The sequence below is a fragment of the Aspergillus fijiensis genome (genome assembly GCF_003184825.1).
Source record: "Aspergillus fijiensis CBS 313.89 unplaced genomic scaffold BO72scaffold_63, whole genome shotgun sequence".
Lineage (NCBI taxonomy): Eukaryota > Fungi > Ascomycota > Eurotiomycetes > Eurotiales > Aspergillaceae > Aspergillus > Aspergillus fijiensis.
In genome coordinates, this window is record NW_024469039.1 from 1 (window position 1) to 24,501 (window position 24,501).

At 52.8% G+C, this 24,501-nt stretch overlaps 10 protein-coding genes across 10 annotated transcripts; 2 read left to right on the top strand and 8 right to left on the bottom strand.

The window, feature by feature from the left end:
• Positions 1 to 171: 171 nt before the first annotated feature.
• On the bottom strand, positions 172 to 1,469 carry BO72DRAFT_489172 (uncharacterized protein; the record flags this gene model as incomplete). The annotated part of the gene is made up of 2 exons (XM_040948072.1): positions 172 to 1,028; positions 1,105 to 1,469. The coding sequence occupies 2 exons, from the start codon at positions 1,467 to 1,469 to the stop codon at positions 356 to 358; spliced, it is 1,038 nt and encodes a 345-aa protein (XP_040797138.1). The 3' UTR covers positions 172 to 355.
• A 597-nt stretch (positions 1,470 to 2,066) lies between these two features.
• On the bottom strand, positions 2,067 to 4,940 carry BO72DRAFT_489173 (Zn(II)2Cys6 transcription factor). The gene is made up of 8 exons (XM_040948073.1): positions 4,805 to 4,940; positions 4,579 to 4,742; positions 4,269 to 4,508; positions 3,668 to 4,215; positions 3,342 to 3,615; positions 3,107 to 3,282; positions 2,828 to 3,008; positions 2,067 to 2,754 (listed from the first exon to the last, which is right to left on the bottom strand). Exons 1-8 carry the CDS (start codon positions 4,882 to 4,884, stop codon positions 2,174 to 2,176), a joined length of 2,244 nt encoding a protein of 747 aa, XP_040797139.1. The 5' UTR covers positions 4,885 to 4,940; the 3' UTR covers positions 2,067 to 2,173.
• Positions 4,941 to 5,279: 339 nt separating this feature from the next.
• BO72DRAFT_438001 (2-keto-4-pentenoate hydratase) lies at positions 5,280 to 6,084 on the bottom strand (the record flags this gene model as incomplete). Its single annotated transcript, XM_040943370.1, has 1 exon — positions 5,280 to 6,084. The coding sequence occupies one exon, from the start codon at positions 6,082 to 6,084 to the stop codon at positions 5,299 to 5,301; it is 786 nt and encodes a 261-aa protein (XP_040797140.1). The 3' UTR covers positions 5,280 to 5,298.
• Positions 6,085 to 7,409: 1,325 nt separating this feature from the next.
• Positions 7,410 to 8,675, top strand: BO72DRAFT_519131 (phosphotransferase enzyme family protein; the record flags this gene model as incomplete). The annotated part of the gene is made up of 2 exons (XM_040949680.1): positions 7,410 to 7,680; positions 7,736 to 8,675. 2 exons carry the CDS (start codon positions 7,410 to 7,412, stop codon positions 8,614 to 8,616), a joined length of 1,152 nt encoding a protein of 383 aa, XP_040797141.1. The 3' UTR covers positions 8,617 to 8,675.
• A 1,771-nt stretch (positions 8,676 to 10,446) lies between these two features.
• On the top strand, positions 10,447 to 11,611 carry BO72DRAFT_451979 (uncharacterized protein). Its single transcript, XM_040945621.1, has 2 exons — positions 10,447 to 10,529; positions 10,600 to 11,611. The coding sequence occupies exon 2, from the start codon at positions 10,636 to 10,638 to the stop codon at positions 11,503 to 11,505; it is 870 nt and encodes a 289-aa protein (XP_040797142.1). The 5' UTR covers positions 10,447 to 10,529; positions 10,600 to 10,635; the 3' UTR covers positions 11,506 to 11,611.
• Positions 11,612 to 14,755: 3,144 nt separating this feature from the next.
• BO72DRAFT_480423 (uncharacterized protein) lies at positions 14,756 to 15,486 on the bottom strand (the record flags this gene model as incomplete). Its single annotated transcript, XM_040947632.1, has 1 exon — positions 14,756 to 15,486. The coding sequence occupies exon 1, from the start codon at positions 15,431 to 15,433 to the stop codon at positions 14,756 to 14,758; it is 678 nt and encodes a 225-aa protein (XP_040797143.1). The 5' UTR covers positions 15,434 to 15,486.
• Positions 15,487 to 17,887: 2,401 nt separating this feature from the next.
• BO72DRAFT_438005 (general substrate transporter) lies at positions 17,888 to 19,597 on the bottom strand (the record flags this gene model as incomplete). Its single annotated transcript, XM_040943371.1, has 4 exons — positions 17,888 to 18,057; positions 18,174 to 18,592; positions 18,657 to 19,053; positions 19,112 to 19,597. 4 exons carry the CDS (start codon positions 19,595 to 19,597, stop codon positions 17,902 to 17,904), a joined length of 1,458 nt encoding a protein of 485 aa, XP_040797144.1. The 3' UTR covers positions 17,888 to 17,901.
• Positions 19,598 to 20,367: 770 nt separating this feature from the next.
• Positions 20,368 to 21,578, bottom strand: BO72DRAFT_451981 (alpha/beta fold hydrolase). The gene has a single exon (XM_040945623.1). The coding sequence runs from the start codon at positions 21,442 to 21,444 to the stop codon at positions 20,500 to 20,502; it is 945 nt and encodes a 314-aa protein (XP_040797145.1). The 5' UTR covers positions 21,445 to 21,578; the 3' UTR covers positions 20,368 to 20,499.
• A 259-nt stretch (positions 21,579 to 21,837) lies between these two features.
• BO72DRAFT_248397 (uncharacterized protein) lies at positions 21,838 to 22,592 on the bottom strand. The gene has a single exon (XM_040939998.1). It carries the CDS (start codon positions 22,457 to 22,459, stop codon positions 21,977 to 21,979), a length of 483 nt encoding a protein of 160 aa, XP_040797146.1. The 5' UTR covers positions 22,460 to 22,592; the 3' UTR covers positions 21,838 to 21,976.
• A 147-nt stretch (positions 22,593 to 22,739) lies between these two features.
• On the bottom strand, positions 22,740 to 23,913 carry BO72DRAFT_451982 (ankyrin repeat domain-containing protein). Its single transcript, XM_040945624.1, has one exon. It carries the CDS (start codon positions 23,907 to 23,909, stop codon positions 23,163 to 23,165), a length of 747 nt encoding a protein of 248 aa, XP_040797147.1. The 5' UTR covers positions 23,910 to 23,913; the 3' UTR covers positions 22,740 to 23,162.
• Between the last annotated feature and the right edge of the window lie 588 nt (positions 23,914 to 24,501).

Consider the following 24,501-nt stretch of genomic DNA (forward strand, 5'->3'; position numbering starts at 1 on the left):
GAGGAGGAGGAGGAGGAGGAGGAGGATGGAAATGAGGAATAATGACGATGGTGGTGGATGAGACGGAGAGAGGTTGGAGCCTGGGTGCCTGAAGAGCGGGTGCCCAAACGGGTAACCGCCGTCATTGTACAAACAAAAAGAACAAACAACACTCACACTACAGTCTCACTGGCCACCACCAGCAAAGAATCAAGGCTACAGAGGAGATGACAGCAACAAGGCCAGCTGGGAAGTTATCTTTTTCAAAAATTCAAAACTGCTGGAAAACTGGAAACTGCTAGCATCCACTCATAGTCTGAAAGAGCAGCCATGCAGACCGCCGTTCTCCAGAAGCATACACCCACAACACACCTCCCTAATCGCCAGACACCTCGACAATCTCCCCCAGCATCGCCTCCAAGAACTGCACCTGCTCCACCAAGAACCCCCTGGCCTCCTGCACATCAAACGGACGCTTCCCCAACTCCCGCCGCCTCTCCGTCTGCAACCGCGCCCGGACCCGCTCCTCCAGGATCTCCATGCGGTAGCTCATATACTGCGTATACATCTCGGACGGATCACTGATGCCGCGCACCCCGGTGAGCACGGTCTCATCGCGCATGAAGGGCGATCGCGGCCGGAAGCAGGTGACCATGCTTATCCTCTCGCGGCCGCCCAGCGCCTTGAGCGCCTGATGCTCGATGTAGCGGCCTTGCATCACCACCGCCGTGCCCATGGCGGGCCCCCGCACTCTCATGATCTCGCCCGTCGCCGTTCGCAGCGCCGTCTCCCCGCCGACCATCCCGCTGCAATCGGACAGCATTGTCACACAGACAAACGGGAAGCTGTCGTAGTGCCACGCCACCGCCGGGAGCTGGTCGGTGTCGGGCGCGTTATCCGGCGTCAGACGGTCGTGCTCGTCGTTGATGGAGATGTTGATGTTGGCGATCTCAAAGTCCATGGATGGCACGAGGTCGATGCCGGCCACTTCGGAGATCTTGGCGATGAGTTCGGGCGAGCGCCATGCGTCGTAGGTGAAGGGGGCAAGACTGGATCGATGCACAGTGCATGGTTAGCTGGGCTTGTTGCATGGTGACAAACGGGTGATGCGGGGGGAAAACTCACGCAGGCCCCATTCCGCGGACCATGTTTTTGTTGAATGTTGACGAGTATTGACATTTCTCCAACACGGGTTCGCTGAAGATCTCCGCGCGCATCTGCTTGATTGCTTCCTCCGTGAACAGGGGGAATGGGTCGGTGACTGCGTTGGGCGAGATGCCGTGGCCTTCGAGGCCGATGTCTTTCATGGTGTAGATCTTTGCGGGGGACTGGAAAGCCAGGTGCTTCTCCGGGGTGAAGGGCTCTTTGGTGCTGAGTCTGGCTCCATCGATGAGACTTTGCGGTAACGCTTTGCTGGGACGAGTCGCTTTCTTCGTGGCAGGGCCGATCACGACCGGCGCCGTGGGAGGGATGAGTGCAGCTGGAGCCATGGTAAGGGATGTGATGATTGTTGCTTGAGAATTTGTTTTCGATAGTGTCTTGAGAGTAGACGTTCTCAGATTGAAAGACGATGTGATTTATAGAACAGCCATTCATCTATACTCTGGTCCCCAGTTGTTCAACTTGCCTCCGCGTGCCTCCATCCCGATCGCATACTTCAAATCCTCGGCTCTCGCATATCGGCTGCTTGCGATGATCATGGGCGCCAGTGAATTCCCCGCAAAGTTTCAGCGTCTGTTTTTCTGTATCATATCTCGTGATGATAATCACCATCGTTGACCCCACTAAGCTATCTGAGAAAGGGTGGAACGGCTTATCGGGTCCTTCTCGGATGGTTATCACGAACCCGAGCATCCGACCCGAGAGGAGGGGTTGAAGATCACGTATCCGATCCCTGCTATCGGAGGGATGTAAGTAGGAGCTTAATCTGACAAAAGCAGCTTTAATCCAATGGGCTGGTGATCGCCTACGGGCACCGTAATTTCTCTGATAAGCTATGACTACCTACCATGCTTAGACTCCTCATCCCAACCCCACCCATAGCGCTATCAGAAAGCACTATAACCGTAGTCGATAAGTCCAGTAACCTAATTCACAGAGTCAGGAAAGTATCTCCAAGTTCTCACACGTATCACCAACAATCAAGTCATTGAGAAAGTAGTAGTCACAATGCTATTACCCTTCCACCTAGAAATCACCCCATCCCCGCCCCCGTATCTAGAATACTATGGTACTCCTGCCTCCCAATCTGCTCCACAATCGACAGGAACTCATACGACGAGATCCCAATATTATCCAACAACTCCAGATTACTCGTAGTGGGCGTCGGAGCCGACGGGGACGACCAGAACGGGTCCTCTCCACCCGGAGCACCCGCTTCATGCCCCGGTACGATGGGCTCACCAGACTCCTTCCCCCCAACTGCCTGCGTTGTCAACGTCTCCCCGCCTCCGGTCCCCCCGGCTGTATTCCCAGTTACACAGTCCTGTTGATGTTGCTGCTGCTGCGGAGAATTCCAGAGCGAGAGCGTCAGCAACCCGCGCCGCTCGATGCGTTTCGCCAGCTCCGCGAACAACCCCTCCAGGTAGACTAACTCCCTGGAACGGTTCTCAGCGAGTCGGTTGCCCTTGCTCGCCATCTCAGACAGAATGGAGTGGGCGTTCTGGATGCCCCGGGTGCCGTGCTCGTTGGGGTCGAGGGGGAAGAGGGCTTGCGCCATGGCAAGGTGGATGGCGGCGCTGTAGGTGAATTCGAGGTCGTAGGGGAGGAAGACTTCTACACGTCGGGGTAAGCCACTGTGGCCGGGCGATACTTTTCCCAGTGAGGGTTTTGAGGGAAGGGGGCCTACCGAGGGGACTATCCTCATCCGACAGGATCTGCAGCGTCTTGACCGCGGATTTGATCCCCGTGGCAATCAGGGCTTTCGTCGGCGCGAGGATCGTCTGCCAGTCCTCGTCGCCTTCGGTTAAGGTGTCGAGTCTTTCCTTGAGGACGGAGAGGAGGAGGGGCCGGGTGGCGACCATCACGCACTTTTGTATGGTATTAGTCGGGATAATTCTTGTTGGACTGGATACTGCGGGCTATTCTTTTTTTTCTTTTTTTCCAGAAGAAGAGGAAATGTACGAACCTGATGATACAAAAGCGTAATATGCCGCGTCCCTCGAGGCATCGTATCAATCGAGTTCTGGAATTTTCGGTAGATGATCTTCTCAATCTCCCGCGCGTGACCCGCGAGCGTCTGCAGGATTGACTTGGTTTGGTCCAAGAACGTCCCGAGCTGCGTCTTCTGGGTTTTGTAGATTGCTGGACGGGATCATCAGCCATCGTTAGAGCATCAGGAGTCAAAAAGGTCAAGAGCTCACTGGTAAGAATAAAAGACAGCAAGTGCGACAACCTCACCTGCAAGCACAGGGTCGCATCGCGTTGCGAGCACGCGCTGGGCGAGTCCAGCACGGTGGTGATATCGCTGTCGCGCGTCAACATGGGGATCCCCAGCGAGCAAGAGAAGTGGCGGTCCATGATGTAAAGTGTCCACCACAGGTTGCGGCACCGCTCGACCGTCTGGAGTCCAATCTCTTCCTCAGGGAGTTGCGTGTGTAGACCTTCAAGCTGCGCGATGCGGATGGCTTGGCCGAGCTGTATTGTTCTTAAGATAAGTTCCAGAGATAGAAGTAGAAAAGGTTCTTACGTATACATGGGCGGACTCCCTGTGATCAATCGAGTACAGATACAGACCAGCTAGAGCCAGCACTTCAATGGCCAATAGGCTGTCCTTCCAGACGGAGGCGTGGTCCGGCATCAAGGCCATCGCGCGGATAAAGAACTTTGACCCTGGCGGCTCGGTGGTGCATTTGCAGCGGGAAGAGAGAAAGGCGTTCCCGAAGGACAAGACGAGGAGGAATTGTACGAACCACAGACGCGATGCGGCAGCTTTCTCGGCTGCGTTCCCGTGGTAGAACTCCTGAAGATGCTCGACAAAGGTGGCTTCGTCGAGAAAGCGATAGCTCTGACCGAGGTGGAATTTGACAGTGTTAAACAGGTAGAGAGCGTGATCGATTGACGGTAACCCGCTGATGTCGGGGGGGTCGTCGGGTGGGCATGATTTCAACCGGAGGACATAGATGTCCTCCCCGGAAAAATTCGGGGCGCTGTAGGGGGAGTCTAACTCGAGCTTCTCAGCTAGAAGGAGGGTGAGTCTGGCAGTAAAGGACCAGGTTGATGAGGGTGCCAGCCAGACTGCGCCATTCTTGGTTAGCTGACACCGACGGGCTGAGAGCATGGTAACTCACCCCAGTTGCGTTTGTTCCTCTGGGTGTTCTTGATGGTTCTCGAGGGGAGTGTGAATGGACTCGTCCAGATGCTGCGCGCGCCGTCGACCGTTGGATTGGACAACTCGGCAGGTCGTTGCACTCCTATGTATGGTGCTGAATCGAAATGCTGAGAAACGAGAGAAGGAGGAGTGAGCAGCACATCAGGGCAATCCTCATGGCCATCTGACACAAAAGCCAGACTTGCGGGTCGCTTGGCTCCTGCGCATCAGGTCAGTCTTATGCGCTTGTTGCGATGTTGTGAGATTCCTCAGATTCCTCGGTTCCCCACCTGATGCATGACTGTTTATCTCAAACGCAGTGGAATTGCTGGGTTGGTGAATGATTATCCTATGACCACTATCCACAAATCGACAGTTCACCATCCGTCGTTGGCAATTCCCACATGGCTGATTCCCAGAGCATTTGATTTTACTCTGCCGGCATGGGATGCACCTGTCTCGGATGTTAGTGGGAGGAGTCCGGCGGGGAGCGTGTGGGGGGGCCGTGGCCCTTACGCATTGGCAGTCCTTCGGAACTTTCGGCGCTCAGTCCTACCCTCGGTCGTCATTGCAATTGATGGCCGTGCAACTATCATCTATATTGTGCAGGAGTTCGCCAGCTCGGCTTGGGGCGATGGCATGATCGAAGGAGATAAAAAGAACAGTTGGCAAAGCCGAAGGCGAAGTTGGCAATTGCGGGGAACGACGGGTGGCTGCTGGTTGACTCCATCCCCGCAGATAACTAGTTAACTTGGTGGCAGGATAAGGCCGATAAGTGCTCAAGTAGGGCTAGTGCTCGCTGTTAGCGTTGATCTCGATACGAAAGATCTTCTCCTATCATCCCGATCAAGAAAGTCTGGTGAGAGCCCATGATCCCGGCTCACTCTATTTGCTGCACCAACTATTACAAATTTGTGAATGAGTTAATGTAGGGTTGCTGCTGAACAAATCCAGAAGAAATCGAATTCTAGCTATCTACCCCGCCTTGACTACACAAAGACCAAACACGCTCACGCGACGTCAAACTCGATGGTGCCCCACTCCTCAAAAGTACACCTCCACTTCCCGGGCTTATCCATCGGAACGGCCTGGAGACAACTGCCAGGTAGAATCACCTGGCCGGCTTGAAATTCAATATCGTATGCAGCCAGTCGATTCACCAACCAGGCCACTGCCGACAGGGGATTACCCAGCACATTCCCCGTGTTTCCATCCATCACCTCCCGACCGTTAAACTGGAGCGTACCCCGCACATCCCGCAGACTCTTTAGATCTGTGAGCTTCCGGGGAGTGCCGCCGAGAATGACGTTGGCAGTGGAGCCGTTGTCAGCCAGAGTGTCAGGCAGATCGATCGCCCAATTCTCCACCCGAGAGTCGATGATCTCGATGGCAGGTATAGCATAGTCAATGGCGTTGATCACGTCGGCTACCGTCACGTTGGGACCGCGGAGCGAGCTGTGCAGCACAAAAGCAGGCTCCAGCTCCACGTAGGGCTTGATGTAGTGGTCGAGATGAAGGGTGGTGCTCTCGTAGAGAAAGGTGCTGGCCAGAAGGAAGCCGTAGTCTGGTTGATCGAGGCCAAACGCGTCCTGCATGACCTTGGCTATGTTTCCGAGCTTGTAACCGACCAAGCGATCACCGTTGCTGACGGCGTGCTTGACATTCAGTCGCTGCACCTCGAAAGCCGAGTCCGCGTCAAGAGCGGGCCAGGTCTTGGTGGGTGGTGTGATGGGGGCTCGATTGTCGCGCGCGGTGCGCAGGGCCAGCGCCACTTCTTGTAACTCGTTCGTTTGCATGGTGTTTGTGTATTCTCCGAATTGCAAATGGTATCAAGAATGCTCAGATAGTGTGAAGAGGATGCAATAGTGCGCGTGAACTCTCTTCTTCAGATGCTGATCGGATATCATGGTAGCCATCGTTGGTCTTATACTAATTCGCGGCTAGTCGAGAATTCACCTCGGACTAGATTGAGATACAAAAGGACATGTTGATAACTGCCGAGTACCTTCAGCCCTCGGCTTGAGGCAGTGGTTCAAGCCATTAACTAGTAGCCGTGATCCGATCCGACAAACGGATAGACCCGACCTCGGATAGCGGAGGTCTCATCATCCTCAGCACTCCATACTTCGGCGCAATCGTTGTAGATCGAAAATCGTTATAATGCGTATCGTTATAACGAGGCTTGACAGTACAGTCTAGGAGTTGTCTACTCCGGCCAGCCGACACTCGCTACTGGCCTACGAAGAGGGAGGTTGCATGCTCAGCCTGGGTTGTTCACAAACTGAGGACTGGAGGAGAGAGCGCCCTAGTATCATTATCTACGATTGTCTTCAACGACCATGCATCGACCGTCGGGCTCTGTACCCATAGCTCCTTGAATAATACTCTCGCAGTCAAAAGGCTCGATCTGCAACTTGGCCCTGCATCTCAGTACATGGAGCAAAATGCATACTGCATACATTGAATGTGACCGAACTGTCTGTTTATCGATGACTAAGCACGTTTCACCCCCTTGACGCGCAAACCGCAACAGTTTAACTCTTTCATCAACGAACCGGCTTCAGCATGATCGAAATGAAGGTGGTATCATCGACATGGCGTCCGTATCCGGTCACTCGATCCATTTCCCTTTGTAGGTGTGTCATGTCCTGTTCAACGGTTACCTCCCGAAAGGTTTCAACGATGAACAACAATGGTCGACTATTCGAATACACATCTGGTCGATGGATGTGGGTTGCACGAAGAGGCCTTCTACTTCCCAGCTTTGATAGCTTATATAGGTAGATACAACGAGGAAGTCCGTCTCGCTGAGCGTCACAGAAAGTTTGATGTTGATGCGTTAAAACGCGCCGCTGCTCGATCGCTGGAGAGATCGGACACAAATATTCAGACTCTATCGAAGCTGGCAGAAGGAGGCTTCAATCGTGTCCTACAGATAACTATGCTTGATGATACTCAGGCCCTTGCCCGATTGCCATATCCCTCAACTAAGCCAAGGCAACCGACAGTCGCTAGCGAGGTGGCGACCCTGGCTCTCCTTCGGGGTTATGGTATTCCGGTGCCCCGTGTGTACGCATACTCTACAGATGCTAACAATCCTGTTGGCTCCGAGTATATTATCATGGAGAAGCTACCAGGGCGACCACTTGGTGATCGGTGGTTCGATCTATCTGATCGTGAACGTCTAAAGGTGCTTCTGCAGCTTGTTCAGCTAGAAGCAAAGGTTCGTGCTATTGAGCTTCCTGCAAGCGGAAGCATATACTATGCCAAGGACCTGCCATTGGACTCACCCCGCATTGTCATCCCAGACTCGGATTTCTGCATCGGCCCTAGTACAGCTCTTGAATGGTGGTTCGCAGAGTGTGCCTCGCTCCGCACTGATCGCGGCCCTTGTAAGTGCCTTCTATGCCAGCTTGCCTCGCTCCTGACCATGTACTAGGTAGGAAGCAATCGATGTTCTCCGAAATCCTGCGTTGAAAGAACTTGCCTGGCTGCGCGCATATGGCCGGCCGCGCTTCCCATTTGAACGTGCATATCGCGAATCCACGAATTATCGATTGTCTGATCCCAGTGAGCATATTGCGTCGCTGGAATTCTACCTCAAGATTGCTCCTGAACTGCTTCCACCGGACGAATTCTTACGACCTGTCCTTCGCCACCCTGATCTTCAGCCGAACAACATTTTTGTCTCCGACGATCTCGACATTGTCGGATTAATTGACTGGCAACACGCATCTGTGCTGCCAGTCTTTCTCGCTGCCGGGATCCTGAAATTCTTTCAGAACTACGACGACCCTGGATCGCTTGATTTCCGCCCGCCTCCTACCCCGGATCTTGACGACATGGAAGAGGAAGAAAAAGCCGAGGCTCTTCATGTTTTCAAGCGTCGCCATACCCACTTCTTCTACTTGGCTTCCACGCAGCGTTTCAATGGACCTCACTTCCGCGCCATGGATCAGGCTACGAACATGCTTACGCGCCGCATCTTTACTCACGTAGGCGAGCCCTGGGAGGGGAATAACATCCCACTCCAGGCCGACCTTGTTCTAATCTCTAAATGCTGGCACCGATTTTCAACCAGCCCGTGTCCGATATCATTCTTGACGACCAAGGCTGATTCCATCATGCACTCACAAGGCGAGCAGGAAAAGGTTGATCTCCAACTCAAGCAGATTCGCAATATTATTGGCATCGGCGTGGACAGTTGGACCCCTTTAGAAGAATATGAAGCCGCCTGTGCTCGTGCCCGTCAGGTAAAAATCGATGGCCTTGCTTCACTTGACACTGACCACGAGCGCGAAATGACGAAGCGACACTGGCCGTTTTGATGACCATAATGAAGACGAGTAGCATCATAGTCTTTTCGTTGTTGGACTACTGGAGCCAGGGAGGGGTATTTTACATTCGACTTTTGCTGTCATGCATGCGGGAATTCCTATATACCACGGATGAACCCTGAATATAGATACATCCGCGAGAACACACGAGGTTCTGGTAGCACTGTCCCTGCCCTGTCGTGTCATTAGGCAGTGTGACAGACCGAGGTACCGTTCGACGGCTCAAAGTTCCAGGCTCTCTGTGAAGGGGGCTTGTACACCAAAGCAGCGAGGATTTGGAGCTATTCAACTTGTTGATTTCATTGTTTAAAGTACGTTCACATAGAGGAGGATGGTGGTGAGAAGGGCCAGCTAAGGTAATTTCTCACATCATGTGGCCGCCGCTTATAACGTTACAGGCCATCCGCGGCGACACAGGTGCCATTACTACCGTTGTCTACAGGCAGCAGTTATAAAAACTACTGTGTAAGCAAGACTGTAACTGACGGTATGAAAGTCTAAAAAGGTTAGCCAGTAGGCACAGGCAAAATTAACATATGGGGTAGTTAGGCCTTTTCTAAGACAATATGTATTCTTATTAATGAGAAGGAAGTTTGTGTACTTGTGCTAAGGCTATTGATCATAGAACTTTTACCTCTCTGAGACAAATCAATTATGCTGCTCTAGTCTGTTATGCTTGTAGGTTGAAGTGTAATGCGCATCACCTATTTCAGCACAGACTGTTTTAATCTGCAAGCGATGATCTGTCTGGATTATCGGTCATAGATAGTGTTAGTCGCACTCGCTCAAGGTAAACCAAGATCCTTGCCAAACCACATAATCGACATTAGTACATCATGTGATCTCACTTTGAACTCCTGTCCCCCCTCATTTCTTAACTCCTTCCGCATAACAAAGAATTCCATCAGTTGTTTCCTCCAGCAGTTCTCGCCATGCGCCTATATGAAGGCACTGTAGTGCTTGATGCCCTGTCGAAAGCATGTGGCGACGCTGAGCAAAGTGTAGTCGATGTTGATGCTTGAAATTCGGACCCAAAGGTACGCTGATCCCATTTTCGGTGCCGCCTAGACTGAAATCACGCACCTCCTCCACTTCCATCGTGAGCTATGGTCACCACCCGCTTACCGAATACGTTAAGTACAGTAGTCAACTAACCGCAAGGATAGGCTCCAAGGATGACCCTGGATTAAGCTAATCTACTCTAGATCTTAAATGACACGTAATCGCCCCTGTTCCCGGCGCCCGGAGCAACAGGGAGACGAACGCTGGGGAAAGCGCGAAAAGCTTTCAGCAGGGTTGTGCACCAAGGGCTCGATATGGAGACCGGTGAAGGTCAACGCTAAGCTTTTGGTGTTTCATGAAACATCTTAACCCTCGGATGCATCGAAGGGGTGACAGATATCAAGGTATTTGAAAGTTGCCCAGCAAGACTGAATGTACATAGGATCTGGAACTCCGCTAGCACAGCTACAACAACCAATGTACGTAAGACTCCCCAGGACCCGCCCGCGCTAGAGTATAGCGTCGAAAGGTCTCATCCAGCTCGAGATAGTCAGATATCCATTAGCATAGCATTCGTTCCTTCGGCATCCTAAGCGAGTAGAATTAGTGCCTGCGCGACAGTTGGAACCAGCCCCCTATCCAGATTCCTCGCAACACGCAGCCCTAATTCAGCTCGGCACCAGCGATACCAGAATGAATTCATTCGGTACTAGCTTGGTAGGCGGGTGCCAGCCCTATCGCCTGTATTCATATTTTGCTGTCGGCAAAGGGAGCTGGCAAGTGGAACAGGGAGAAAGAATTGACTCGGTGAAAAGGTGTATAAGTTTCGCCAAACCCCCTTTCCTTGACCTCCTCTCAGCATTTCGTCCCCGAGTTTTGACAAAGTCTAGATCCAACATATTGTACGTATCATTTTCCTTCTATCAATTCCTTATGTCCAGCTTGAGAGTACTGAGGGACCTTTTCTTGGAGCCATTGCTGCAGGAGTAGGAACCGAAACGGCCCACCATGCAGCTGAAACCCTGGACCGCCTTTCTCGGCGTCACGGCTATAGCCATCCAAGGCACCGCAGCCACGGAAGACAATGCGCAGAACGGTACGATCATCACCGTCCTCGGGCCAACGAAGCTCCAAGAGCCCGTGGGAGAATCCTTCCTCGCCTGCCTGAACTACACCAGCACCGATGAGAGTGGCACCCCATACATGCTCTACATAGACCAGGGAGCAACGGTAGTGCACCCCTCCAGCAACCGGACCATCGACTTCGAGGGTCCCGACGAGCCGCTGCTCGGATGCATGCAGCACTTCGCGAGCAACATGTCCCTGGTGGCGGAGGATTGGACCGTGGTGCACGAGTACGACACGGGCAGCATTCCCGCGGCCCGGGCCAATGTCTCCTGGCTGGTCGAGCAGGGCGCGCAGGGTCTGCACCCCGTGGGTACGAAGCTCGCCGGCATCTCGTCGCTTCCATCATCCGATGCCAACGAGACGGATACCACGACGACGACCCTGGAGGCGCGGGATGGCGACCAGGCAAGTAGTAGTCAGCTCGCGGCGAGATCGTTCTCGCACTACTGGGCCTTCCTGTCTGATTACAAGAAATGTGCCAGTGAAGACTTTCAGGTGAAATACGCCGGCGAGTGTCACAACTACAACTCCAAGTTCAAGAGCGTGCAGTTCGAGAATCCCTCGGGGTCGTTGTGGTTGGAGATGGAGATCTGGCCCAATCATCGCTGTATCAAGGGGAACGGGCGGAAGATGGTGATTTATCCGCTTGAAATGAGTGAGTGCCATACGCGGGATACCTACTCGCTTTTTGGACGGTTTAGAGGCAAGAAAATTGCGCTGGCGTGGTTGTCAAGTTCGAGCAACCTATGAGCTTGATTGATGGTTTAGCAAGGAGGGCCTGCCGTGACTATTTCTATCTTTCTTTCTTTCTTTACTGCTTCCAGTCTGATGTACAGGTCTTTTCGTGAATGTCGAGAGTCGAAAACTAGATGCTGTCTACACATACATAATCCGTAGAAGTTCTCTATCAACCATGCATGTACTTTGTAATCACACGTTTAGTAAGGATAGCCTGTACACGGTTAGGGGGATTCCCATATCCGGCTTTGAGTGTATTCCTTGAGTAGCTCACTGGAGGTGAATCATAGTAGCTCTCAGATGTTCCCATAAGGAGTGATTAGTGGGTATGGGGGCTAATATTGCACTGCTGGGTAGTGAACCCATCAACATACTAAGTTACTAGTCATGTTGCTTTCTTTCCCTGGGGACCCACCTCACTGCCAAGTAGTTATCTCAAACCCGCATACTTTACCATGGGCCGCGCGTCGCCATCTAAGCATTTTGTCACCGGATAAGCGATTAGCGTTGGGCCTCCAGAGCCCCGCACAGAAGCAGAAGCTAAGGACTGATAGCCCTGCTTAGACTCACCCCGAAGAATAAAACCACTCTCCTTTGGAAGGAGGAAAAGGACCTGTTGCAGTGTTGCTGTTACTGATTTGCTCTATCGCTTGAAAGAAACCCTCCCCCCCACCCACTCCTGGGAAGTGAGTCATCGGTAAGTAACTATTAAGTTACCTACTGTACCCGCCAGCAACGCTTGATACTATCGTCTATTCCCTTTCAGATAGCCATAGAACACAGGAGAAATCATTCGAAAATCCAAGATGTTTTCAGAAACTAGCGATAACGACAACCAATGGGGATCGTTGAGCCCGAAACAGCTGGAATCCACCGCCGAGATTCTCCGACGCCTGGCGCAGGAAGAGGAGTTTCCAGACCCGTGGACAACGACCGCTGGAATCGTCGACTTAGCGAGACTCCTCACTGCCTTTCTCGATGACTATGCTGCGGCGAATGATGCCGCTTCCCGAGAAAGGTTCCTGACCTCGTTCCTTGCCCATGTCCGTGCACATCTCAACCACGATAATGATTCACCGCGTCTGGAGGATGACAGTGCGGATCGGGCTCTATCAGACCTCGAAGCCCTCCCCAGCTGGAGCGAAGCAAGACGCCAACGGCTCGAGAGCACACTGCAGAGTTTTCTCGACAGGCTCACGAACGGAGTCGCCCTGCTATCGTATGCGGCAGAGCGCGGCCTGGAAACAGTCGTCCGGCGGCTGCTGCTCCTCGCGCCGGGAAGCAGCAATCCCAGCTTCCCCGCAGAAGATGATTCAGAAGAGCCACAGCCCCTCTCCCTCGCAGCGCGGAACGGACACGCAAGGATCGTCAGCCTGCTCCTCGCCGCCAACGACGACGGCAAGAAACTCGATCCCGATCACCGCGAAGAAGACTGGTCCGGCCAAACGGCGCTGCTCTCCGCGGCGGAGAACGGCCACGCGGAGGTCGTGCGCCTCTTGCTGGCGACCCCAGGCGTGGACGCCAACCTCGAAGACTGGGATTTCCAGAGCCCACTGCTGCTTGCGGCGCGCAACGGCCATGACGCCGTCGTCGAGCTCCTGCGCGCGCACGAGGGGCTCGACGATCCGAATGTCCCGAACGAGTGGGGGGAGACGCCGCTGCTCGTCGCCGCGGAACTAGGGCATGAGACGGTGGTGCGGCGGCTACTAGGCTGGGCGAGGACTCGGCCTGACACGCCGAATCTGCGGGGAGAGACCCCCCTGATGGTGGCCGCCGAGCGGGGGTATACGGCGATCGTCGCGGCGCTCCTGGGGACGCACCGCGTGGATGCGAGCAGGAAAGATGTAGACGGAAACTCGCCGCTCCTGTGGGCGGCGCGGAATGGTCACTATTCCGTGGTGAAGCTGCTCTGCGCGGCAAGGCACGTGGACCCAAACGATGCGGGGGCTGGTCGATGCACGCCTCTCGCGTGGGCTTCGCGGAATGGTCATCTGGAAATCGCCGAGTTTCTGCTCTCCGTTGACGGCGTGGACCCAGATTCCAGGAGCTCGGATGGACGAACGCCGCTTTTGTTAGCAGCCGAGTCGGGACATGAGGCTGTCGTAGAATTGCTGCTCACAATGCCGGGTGTCGATGCGACTTCCGCTGATTCCAAAGGCCGCACGGCCCTCTGTTGGGCTGCGCAGGCTGGAAATGAGGCCGTGATTCGAGCTCTCATCGCAACGACGCAGAAGGTATCCCTGGATACCCCAGACTCAGACGGCGAGACGCCGTTACTGTGTGCCGCGCGAAACGGGCACCACGCGTGCGTTCGACTATTCCTTGCAACCAAAGGAATAAGCCCAGCTCCCCAAGACTCCCAGGGAAGAACAATTCTTTGGTGGGAGGTGTTTCACGGACATGAAGATGTGGTTACAGGGCTGCTCGCCATGGGGGGGGGGTGAATCCTGATACCCCCGGACCATACGGACAGACGCCCCTGCTGTATGCCGCAGAACATGGGCAAGAGACAATCATTAAGCTCCTCCTGGCCACCAACAGAGTAGATCCCGAGGCACAGAATTCCAATCGAGAGACCCCGTTGTGGTGGGCCGCGCGGAACGGACATGAGACAATCGTCACGTTGCTGCTCACGCATGGTGCGGACCCTGAATCTCGAAGCCTGAGTGGCGAGACTCCCTTGCTTTGGGCAGCACGGAATGGTCACGCTGCCATTGTTAAGCTTTTGCTCCAGAAAGGGGCAGACCCGGATGGCTGCCCAACTGAAGACGGGGAAACGCCCTTGTGGTGGGCTGCCCGAAATGGACACGAACCAGTGGCCAAACTTCTCCTTGCGACAGAGAGAGTGAATGCCAACTGTCAAGACTCGATGGGGGAGACGCCGCTCTGGTGGGAAGCACGCAACGGACACGAAGAAGTGGTCCGACTGCTGCTGGCTAAGGGAGTCCGTCCAGATGTGCCCAATTCGGATGGTCAGACGCCTCTGTCCTGTGCGGCAGAATTCGGCCACGACGCTGTGGTCAGACTGCTGCAAGCTTATGGTGCAAGATCGGGACCTATCTAGTCTTTACGATTCTTACGACAACGACAATGTCTACAACATCGCAACACAAACGGATAGTCGCAACACATATTCACTAACACATATTGGTTTGCTTAACTTCAACATCCCGTGTCAACTCTGCTCCATCCTTCCTCTTGCTGCTACCCTTCGGGTCTTCTTCCAGACTCAATCCAAACATCAACAAGCCCAAAGCTTCAATCACAGAGTGTGCGCCTCACAGCCATCACCCCAGCCATAGCTATGGTGGCAACCCGAGTAAACGCGGAAGGACTTGGGGCTAAAGTTGAAGACGCAGACCTCGGAGGGATCATCGTAGTAGTCACAGACTGGATTGAAGCTGCCCTTGCTGCCGTTGCAGGCATCGCTCTTCCAAAAGGTGATATACGCCTCTTTGATCCAGTAGACGACAACGTAGTGCCACGGGGCATGGGTCTCAGTATGGCAAATCTTGTGGTTGGCCTTGACAGCGTAGGTATTGCCCTCGCCCGCGGAATTGCGCAGAAGCATGCTGATGGCATTGGTAGTGGTGCGCTTGGTGGTGGTGGTGGTGGTGCTAGAGGAGGTCCCGACCAGAGCTTCCTGCTCTGCGCTGAACGCCGCGCTGGCGTTGTTTGTGCCGGCGATGATGCCCCGGAACTCCGCAAAACTCTCCTCGGGCAGGTAGTCCACCCCGTGGCTGGATTGGTTCAGGGCGTAGACCTTGGGCAGCTGGCCACCGTGGTAGCCGAACTCGGAGAGGTTGACATAGGGCGTCGCGGCATTGAGCGCCTCCGTCGCGAAGTTGTGCGCGAAGGTGATATTGTGGATGCTCACTGACGATGCCTGTGCCATCACCGCGCCGAGAATGATGGCTCCCAGGATTTGTAGCCCGACCATCGCGACTCAAAGAAAAGATAAGAACAACAAAAAAGGGCTTCAGAGGATTGAGGTGTGGTGTTGAGAGATACCGAGTCAGGGGAATGGACTTCCGTGTCCTGCTATTTATGTCAAGAGCCCGCTGGAAGAATGGATATCTTCTCAGGAGAACCCTCGCTTAGAGTTAGCCAAAAAGAAATACTATCAAAGTAGCAAATGCTAGAGCGAATCCTCCCACGAAAGACCGCCAATATTCATGACCCCGTTAGCAAGTAGGCCACCCACTTCGCGATTCAGCTACAACTCAACTTCGCTGGCAGGCGAAATTGTGCGTTGTCTCGTAGAGAATTGGTTCCTATCAATCATTGGTTTCCTGGGCGGCGGACTGATTCGAACACCGCAGAATATCATTTGTTTTATCCGATCTATGAATAGGTCCTGCATATTGGGAGACCTCTGTTCTGGATTATTTCTATAATAGCTTGGATGGTCTATTTGGTATCTTCATTGAAGATGGAATGAAGTACAAGTAACCAAAAAAAGGGAGGAAAAAAAAGAAGAAAGAAAGAAGTGAAAGGAAAAAGGAAACCAAAAGCCCGAAGGAGTTTACAATCTGCTACCAGGACTACTAGTGTACGGAGTAAAGAACCAAAATTCTATAGCCTATATCGCAGACCCAACAGGTGGACTGCTGAGCCGCGAGTACCCACAGCGATTTTGGGTGGTCAATGCTGATAAGAAGTGGATATTTGCAATCTCTTAGACAGGCTAAGCAATAAACTATACTATTTTGGCGATGATCCAAGCAGAAGAGCTTAAGCTTACTCCGTGCTTACGCAATCGACCCTTCGGTAAGCTGTACCAGATCTGTTAAGTTATGTAGTGCCTCCCAGCCCTAGAGGGTCTTAGTGGGCTCCATCCATTGCGTAACCACAGCCGACATTCCGCTGACTCATCATGAAAGAAGTCATGAAACTATTACTAGAGTTAGGCTATTAGCTCGGAGGGGGGTCAGAAATTAGTGTGAGAAGGTTAGAAAAGCTGAAACCTACAATTTAATCAAGAATTAGATTAAGTTAGAATTTTTGTAAGGCTCTTTAATGAATGGCTATTTTACAAGTGATATAAGGCCAGTGTTGATATAGACTTCTAATATAAAAATGTTGGGCTTCTTAAAGTTTTAATATGTCTAATGTTAGAGGAGATTAAAAGCTTTATCTTGAGGCTTACATAATTCAAAATATGTTTTAAGGAGGTCAGAAAGCTCCCGGGGAGTTAGAAAGTACTGTATATAGGGGCTAGAGTATAGTTATATAATCTTTGATTCCCTTGCACTAATTTCTGACCCCTCTGAGCTGGTACCCTACTAGAGTATTGCTCCTAGCTGAAGAGTATCTCTACAAGGAGTTGATAGGACCATTTAATCTTAGAAGATCACAGTCAGCATTTAAACTCCTCTTCCTATGTGAACTGAGAAATACTGTTACTGCTTCTTACTGTCCTTCAGAGATACACCACACCTTAAAATGATTTTCATTATCTGTATCAACTAGGACTCTGAAATGGAATAGACATCAGAGTATCACAAATGTCAACTAATTACCACATGAAACTTATCTACAAAGAAGATCTGTTTTCTAAAACTTCTATCATACTGGAATACTGAAGCAATGCCGACAATACATCCCACACCCTTCACAATCCAGTCCAATAATCACCTGAAGCGTCTGCAACTTTCGACTGTGGTTGGGGTCATTTTGTTACTGGCTATAAAAATCCATATGAAAGGACACATCATCAAGGACTGACAACTGAAAGACCAGGGCCAATGATCGCTGCAATCATACACCCGCTCATACGACTTGGCAACTGCGATGACCGAGATGGGCTCGCAGACCACGACACTCAGCGCGGGCGACCGGTCCGGCGGTTCAAATAAAATTGTTTTCCTCGTTGATCCAATACGGCTCTTTGTTGTGACTACGATAGAAAATTTGCTCTGGCTGGGTGGGAGCTGGACAGCCCGGAGATATCGGAGTGATTGGACTAATGATTTCTCTACGGTGCCGCGGTCGAGGAATAGCTTTCATGTTGTTGCATCCCTTTGTTTATCTTTTCACAATTCTCAACCGACGCAGCTCAAAGAAGGGGGAATGATTTCGACATCATCTTATAAGGTGACCCTTTCATTTCTACTATTGTAAATATCCAGGATTGGGTCTTGCGGAACCAGAATACGGGGAAAGTCGAAGTTACATGCACCTTCCGGCACTGGTATGCCTCGACCTCTGAGTAAATTATCCATCTACACACCCTTTTCTGATTTGTGAGGACTTTAGGTACGCGAGGTTGAAGCCTGCCCCAGGAACTGCCTACAACGGCACCAGAAGAAACGCAGAAGAATGCTACTGCACTGAGTGTAGGCAATGTTCCTTCCGGGGAAAGTAACAGCATCATTTACTTCTTCAGACGACCCAAGAAGGCAGAGCTCAAGAGATCAACCGACTGGTCTCCTCCAACTTCTGCCCCCTCGTCTCCGGCAACAGGAACAGCCCCCACAGGAGACCCAGTAGCGCCACCACGAAGAAGAACCAGAAGGTGCCTTTCGGCTGCAGCGCATCCGCCAGCATCATCGTCGGGACAGCCTGGTAATTTGTTTCAGTCAGCCAAACTATCCTCTCTACAACCACCCCCGGCTCACCAGCGGATGCGATAGCCAACATCTTTTACAGGTCCACCAACAGCAAATGAAGCAACATACCTTGGTAAGCGCGAACCGGTTCGCATAATGCACACACATCAGCAGACTCGTCCCTAGTGTGCGCACGGCGGTGGGCAGCATCTCCGCCGTGATCAGGTATTGGATCGAGTTCCAGCCAAAGGCGTACCCGACGCCTGTGATATAGATGGCGGCGATGGCGGCGATGGCCGCGCGATGAGCGGACGCGCTACCGTCTGTTCCGGAGGGTAGCGCGGTGAGGTAGATGGCCACATACAGCAGGGCGAGTACCTGCAGGGCAATCCCCAGCGTAAGGCAGCGTTTACGGCCGAGGCTGTCAAGAAACAGTACGGCGCAAAGGAGGGCGGAGCCCAGTTTCACGGCGCCGAAGATGGCGGTCTTGAAGAGTTTCTCCGAGGAGCCGGTCATGCCGAGGAGGGAGAAGAACTTGGGGGCGTATGCTGTGGAAAGGTGTCAGTTGCTGGAATAGTCGGTAGGGATGGAAGAGGAAGCGGGGGTTCAGACTCGTGATCGCGTTGGTGCCGGACCATTGACTCAGGAGTTGGGCTGAGAGCAGGAACAGAAAGCGTTTGCGGTTGGCTGACTGGCCGAACAAAAGTTTCCATGAGGTCAGCAAAGATCGTCCGAGATTCTTAGAGGTATTGTGTGCTGTCTGCTGCAGGATGGATTCAATCTCGTCCTGGATCTCGGGGCTGTCTTCTGGGAGGGTTCGCAGTCGACTTAGGGCTCGTGTGGCCCGGTCGGTGTGCTGCTTCTGGCATAGATAGCGGGGGCTTTCGACACAGCCGATGGACACAACGAGAATGAAGCCGGCCATCATTATCTGACTCGACTGCGGAATGATCCATTGCTGGTTGTTATTGTTGGCGATATGCAGTGATGCGCCGTACCCCGCAAAATACTATAGCCCGTCAGTTAGCGACTGGCTGACCACCGCCGACGGAACCTCTGCAACTCACCCCTATCAAAACACCCACATACTCCGAAGCAGCATAAACACCCACCATCATACCCCGCCACGAGGCTGGCGCAATCTCAGCAAGATAAATGGGCCCGATAATGCCAGCTTGGCCAATCCCAAGCCCCACGATGAAGCGACCCGCCAGCAGCTGGCCATAGTCACCCGCTGACGAGATCACTAGCGCCACTCCTACGATCCACAGCACGCACAACTGCCGCATCATCCACAGCGGGCTCACTCTATCACTCAGCAAAAAGGCTAGCACTGCTGCGGGTAAGCATCCGAGGTTCACCATGGACGTGATGTTCGACAACCGGTTGGCTTGCTCAGCTGCACTGAGGTTGCTGGCATGAAGCTTAAACTCCTGGATGAAAGAGAGCAGATCCACAGTGGTCGCAATCAGACCTTCGTCTAGCCCTTTGGCAGATCCCAGCAGGCCGAAGCCGATCATGGCGCAGATGATTTGGGGGGCAAAGCATCGCATGGTGATGGCGTGAATGGCGCTTCCATAGCACAATCTGTGCTTGACGAGACCTCGGATGTTCCTGGGTGTTACTCTCATCTTGCAAGAGTACTTTCCTGGTTTATAGGCAATTTGAAAGACACCAAGGTCCCCTGCTCCAGTGCACCGGACAGGTTTTCGGCTTATTGTGGAAGGTCTCCGGGGTGGGTACCCCCAGACAACCTCCACTACGGAACAAGTGCGACCGCGAGTTCTCCGCGCCAGTTACACTGCTCCCCCCTCAGCACATCGTAAAGAAACCTCGTCATGTGGAGGATGTCAGTCAGGTCAAGCAATGTCTATTGAAGATTTTCGAAGATTTGTAAAGCTGCGTGTGCGAGTGGAGCGACAGACGCGTTGGAAGACTGCATGATAGCTATTCTGAGGCTATCATAGTGGATTCGTCTGGAAGTTAGAACACACATTTCAAATGAAATTGGCCAATGCAATCAACACAATGAGGTGGTGGCCCAGCTTAGCTAAGAATCTGCGCATGCGAGGGACGGTCAGCCCTATAGGGCTGGACAAGGCACGGAGTGGGGCTGCACAGGCCAAGCTCTCGGATCGAACGGCAGGCAGCCAGACTCCGGCTGTTTCTGGAGCTGGACAATGCCGTGAACACCGCAGATGAGCTGAATGAGGATAAGTGTTGGCAGTTACTTGCGCAGCGCACGATCCCCACGCCCTTGGTGCATATTGTGTGCCTTCTAGCGGTCAGTGATGGTTAGTCCTGGTCTCCCCCCCCCCCAACACCCCCAACATGTGCCTACCTAGTTGCAACTAACACAAATCTTGATAAACTCAACGTATACGTATAACAAGCCATACAACAACGAGCAATTAACCCGTCAGCCCACATCCACACCCCAGAAGCAAAATAAGAACTACCCCCGAACCTCATTCAACCACCACCCCAGCTCAACCCCCAACCTCCCCGGCTGATCATACATCACCAAATGGCCCGCCCCCTCAATCAACATCAGCTCCCTCGCATTCAACCTCTCCCTCAACCTCCCCGCCGTTTCCACAGGAATCCACCGATCCTCCACCCCCCAAACCACCAACACAGGCACGCTGGCGCCAACCTCACCATATCGCCCCTCCACCGCCTCCGTACTCCGATAATTCGCCTGCACCATCTGCCTCACAAACCCCTTCCGCCCTTCCTCCCCCCTTCGCACCCACGGCTCCTTCAACATCTCCATCCTCTCCTTGCTTAGTTCAGTAAACGCCGCATCCCGAATATACGCCTCCACAACCCCCTCAAACACCGGCCTAGTCAACGCCTCAAACACCACCTGGTTCTCAGCCACCAGCTTAAAGAGAGGCTGTCCGAACGGCCCCAGCGCCACGACATTGATCAAGCACAGACTTGCATATTGAAGTCCATGTAGCAGGTGCGCGCGCAAACTCATCAACCCCCCGTGGTCGTGGGCGATCACATGTGCGCGTTTTTGGTAGACGGGCGGCCAGGTTTGGGACCAGTGGGTGTACAGCGCGGCGAAGATGGCAGTTTGGTCGGATAGGTCGGCGTCTAACGCGATGGAATTGGTGGTTTCAGGGTCGTGCTGGTGGGAGGGGAGCGGCGTGCCGAGCGGGCTGTGGCCGAAGCCGGGGTTGTCGAAGAGGTGGATGTGGAAGGTGCGGGCGAGGGTGAGGGCGTAGTCGTTCCAGACGGCGGAGGACCAGGGGGTGCCGTGGATGAAGATGAGGGGGGGGGGGGAGGGGTCGCCGAGGGTGGTCCAGTGGATGGTGTGGCTGTGGGTGGTGGTGTTGTGGTGGAAGGTTTGGGGGAGGGGGATTGTTTGAGGGGGAGGTGTGGAGGGCATGGTTTGTTGGTGATGAAAGAGAGGCGGTGGATCAGGGATCAGGGGTGGGTTTGTATACTTGAGCGGGTTTTCCAGAGGGTGTGTCTTTATTTACTTTGAGAGAGTAAAGGAAAGAATAAAAGGGTGAGGCTAATCAAACCAGCATGGAGTGAAAAGGGGTTCTGAAGGTAACGATATTTAAAGTCACCTCTTACATCAGCAGCTGGGACCTTAACCTAAGCGGAAGTACGTCAGAAATGCGGGGTTTATCAGCTGCTATGCAGGGATCCCTGCTTGTTGACAACAAGCTAGATTACACCAAGACGGTACTTTATTCGACGGTAGTCAGAAAAGCTTACAAAGATTTATACAACTCGGAATCAAACTAGATTGCTAGGAACCCGACCTTAACCCATCAAATTCACACTTAGTTGGAAACCAGCAAGGGTAAGAACAAAGCCAATCTGACCTTAAGTAAAGATAGACAACAGACATAGGAAGAATAGACCCAGCACCCTCATCTCCGACCCTTCTTACTGAATGAATCACCCCTTCACAACCCCCGTGCTTCCATATACCTCGCCCCCTGCAGCCCCGCTGGGATCGACTCCTCGAAGATCACCACAGCCTCCCCGTTCTCGTCCTCTAGCCGCTGGAAATAATTGCATCCCCCCACCGCACAAGTGTAGAACAAGGCGCCGGGAAAGCACCGGCGGTCATTCTGGCTGGCGACCTGCAGACGACAGGGCAGCTGGCCCTCACAATCACACGCGGGGTTGTCGGGGTGCACCCCTCGCAGATCCGCGAAGCACGCAAAGGTGCCACAGTGGTGGCAGCGGTAGTAAGGTCGTCCAGCGTTGCCATTCTCGTTGTTCTCGGAGACAATGTACTGGGATGTGATGGCGTTGCATCTGCGGCAGGGCGGAGGACGTGGGCGTTGGGGAGCGGTTGGTGCGGTGGTGGCGGTGCGTAGGCCGGTGCTGGTCATTTGAATGGCAGAGTACTTGGTCGGTCGGTTGGGGTTGAGGTTGGGCATTCTGGGCTTGTTGGTGGTTGAGTTGATGGTCTGTTTCGGCTCTCAGGGAAGTCAGTCGTGAGATCTTAGACGTATGACTGAGGGATGATGAGATAGATGGATGATAGCTTTTTTTGTCGGGCTGGATAGCATGAAACAAAGATTCATAGTTAATGAACGGATTGCATAGTAATATCTAGCCTGAGGGGCATAATTTATGCAATCGTGGAACACAAACAACTAGGGAGCAATGGCGGAGAGTAATTCCCGATGACAGCTTTCTTCGTTCAGCGAGCCACGACCAGAAACTCATGTATCACGGTCCGCCGACCGCTGTGTCTTCTAGCAACGGCATCTGCCCTTTGAGCATACTCCCACCACATACAGATATTGAGTTTATCCTCCCACCAAGATGAACAGGTCTTGCAGTAGCCGGTATCTTTGGCCGTATTAATCTTATCGCGTTCCAAGCCCATTGTGTTTTTGTAAGCTTCAAAGTCTGCTGGTGAATGCTTCCGATATAACGCCTACACCTCCGTCCAGCGCGCCTGAACAGCGTACCATATGGGAGTCTCGCCAGCAACGTCTTTTAAAGTGATACTTGCACCGGCAGAAAGAAGCAGCTGGGCGTGATCCACCCATTCATGGTAACCTGCATGCGATAGGGCCGTCACTGCCCCGTCCAGTGTGTAGTCGGGATCAGCCCCCTTGGAGAGAAAATAACTCATCGCGTCATTGCGTCGGGGACGCTACGTTCAAGCTCAGAGAACCTGTTAAAAAAGCCCTGAGCAATTCCATCGTCCCCATGATATGCTGCACAGAGGAGGGTGTTGAAGCCAACTGATGTCCTGAACAGGCTACCGTCGTTGAATCGATCATGATCGAGAAAGTTGAAGCATTGATTAGAGGCGTCCCACATCTCATGGAATGCTCTTTGTCCATGGTAGACAGTTTGAATCACGAAGGGATATTTTTCCTTAGGTTCATGACGGTCCACTTTACAAAGCCGCCAGCAATGAGGAAGGCTTCCGTGAGGCATAGCACCGTAGTTGCACAGAAGCTCGCATATTTTCCAGTTGCTCTGGAGAATAGCCAAGCTCAGCGTGCAAGTATCGTAAGTATCATGATTATCTGCCGCTGCCCCGTTAGTCAGTAGAAATGAAACGCTGTCTGCAACATGACGAGACACTGCATCGCGCAATCGATCCTCCTCATGATAGACATCCTCGAACAGGGCTGGCATGACAGCGTTCATATTCGTTTCTTCGGCAAAATAGAAGATTGACAGATCATCATCACTCGTGGAAAATATATTCGCATTCCTCGCAATCAGCTCGTCAACGATGGATTTATGGTTATGAGTCGCGGCCAGATGAAACAGCGAGCAGCCCTTAGAGTCCCTGCATTCAACCTCAAAACCTCGGTCAAGAAAGAATTTGACGATCTCAAGATGGCCCTTCCTGGCGGCCATAAAGACTGGGTGGTATTTCATAGTGAACCACCTCAGCTCTTTAGCCTCGGACTCATTAGTTCCGAAAGGTGGCTCCATGTTTGACGGGTTTGTTGAGTATCTCCACTTTGCCACGAAAGCTGGCCCAGAAAGAGATGTTCAAGCGCAAGTCAGCCGTCGCCGTGTCTTGCTTTCCGCATCCATAGAGTAGCGGCTCGTACACTTGCTGCAGATGGCGGTTGGTCTGAGCTAGAGCGCTGACGTCTTTCTTTCGGGTAAGATGCTCGCCGAAATTAAGAAGTAACTCCGGGGGTAGGGTGATGAATGACATTTTGGCTCACTGATGGAGAGGTCCATTAGATCTTAGATTTCAAGGCGTTGAAATAGAAGGCCTCACCTTCTGAGATGGTGAATTCGAAAACAGGATACAAAGGAAATGGATTCAGATTGGTTGGAGATTTGAGTGAGTGAAAAATGTCTCGAACTGAATGAGTGGTGGAACAGATGGGCAGGGTAGTAGATGAAGAGGGAGAGATGAAGAGGGAGAGATGAAGAGGGAGAGATGAAGAGGGAGAGATGAAGAGGGAGAGATGAAGAGGGAGAGATGAAGAGG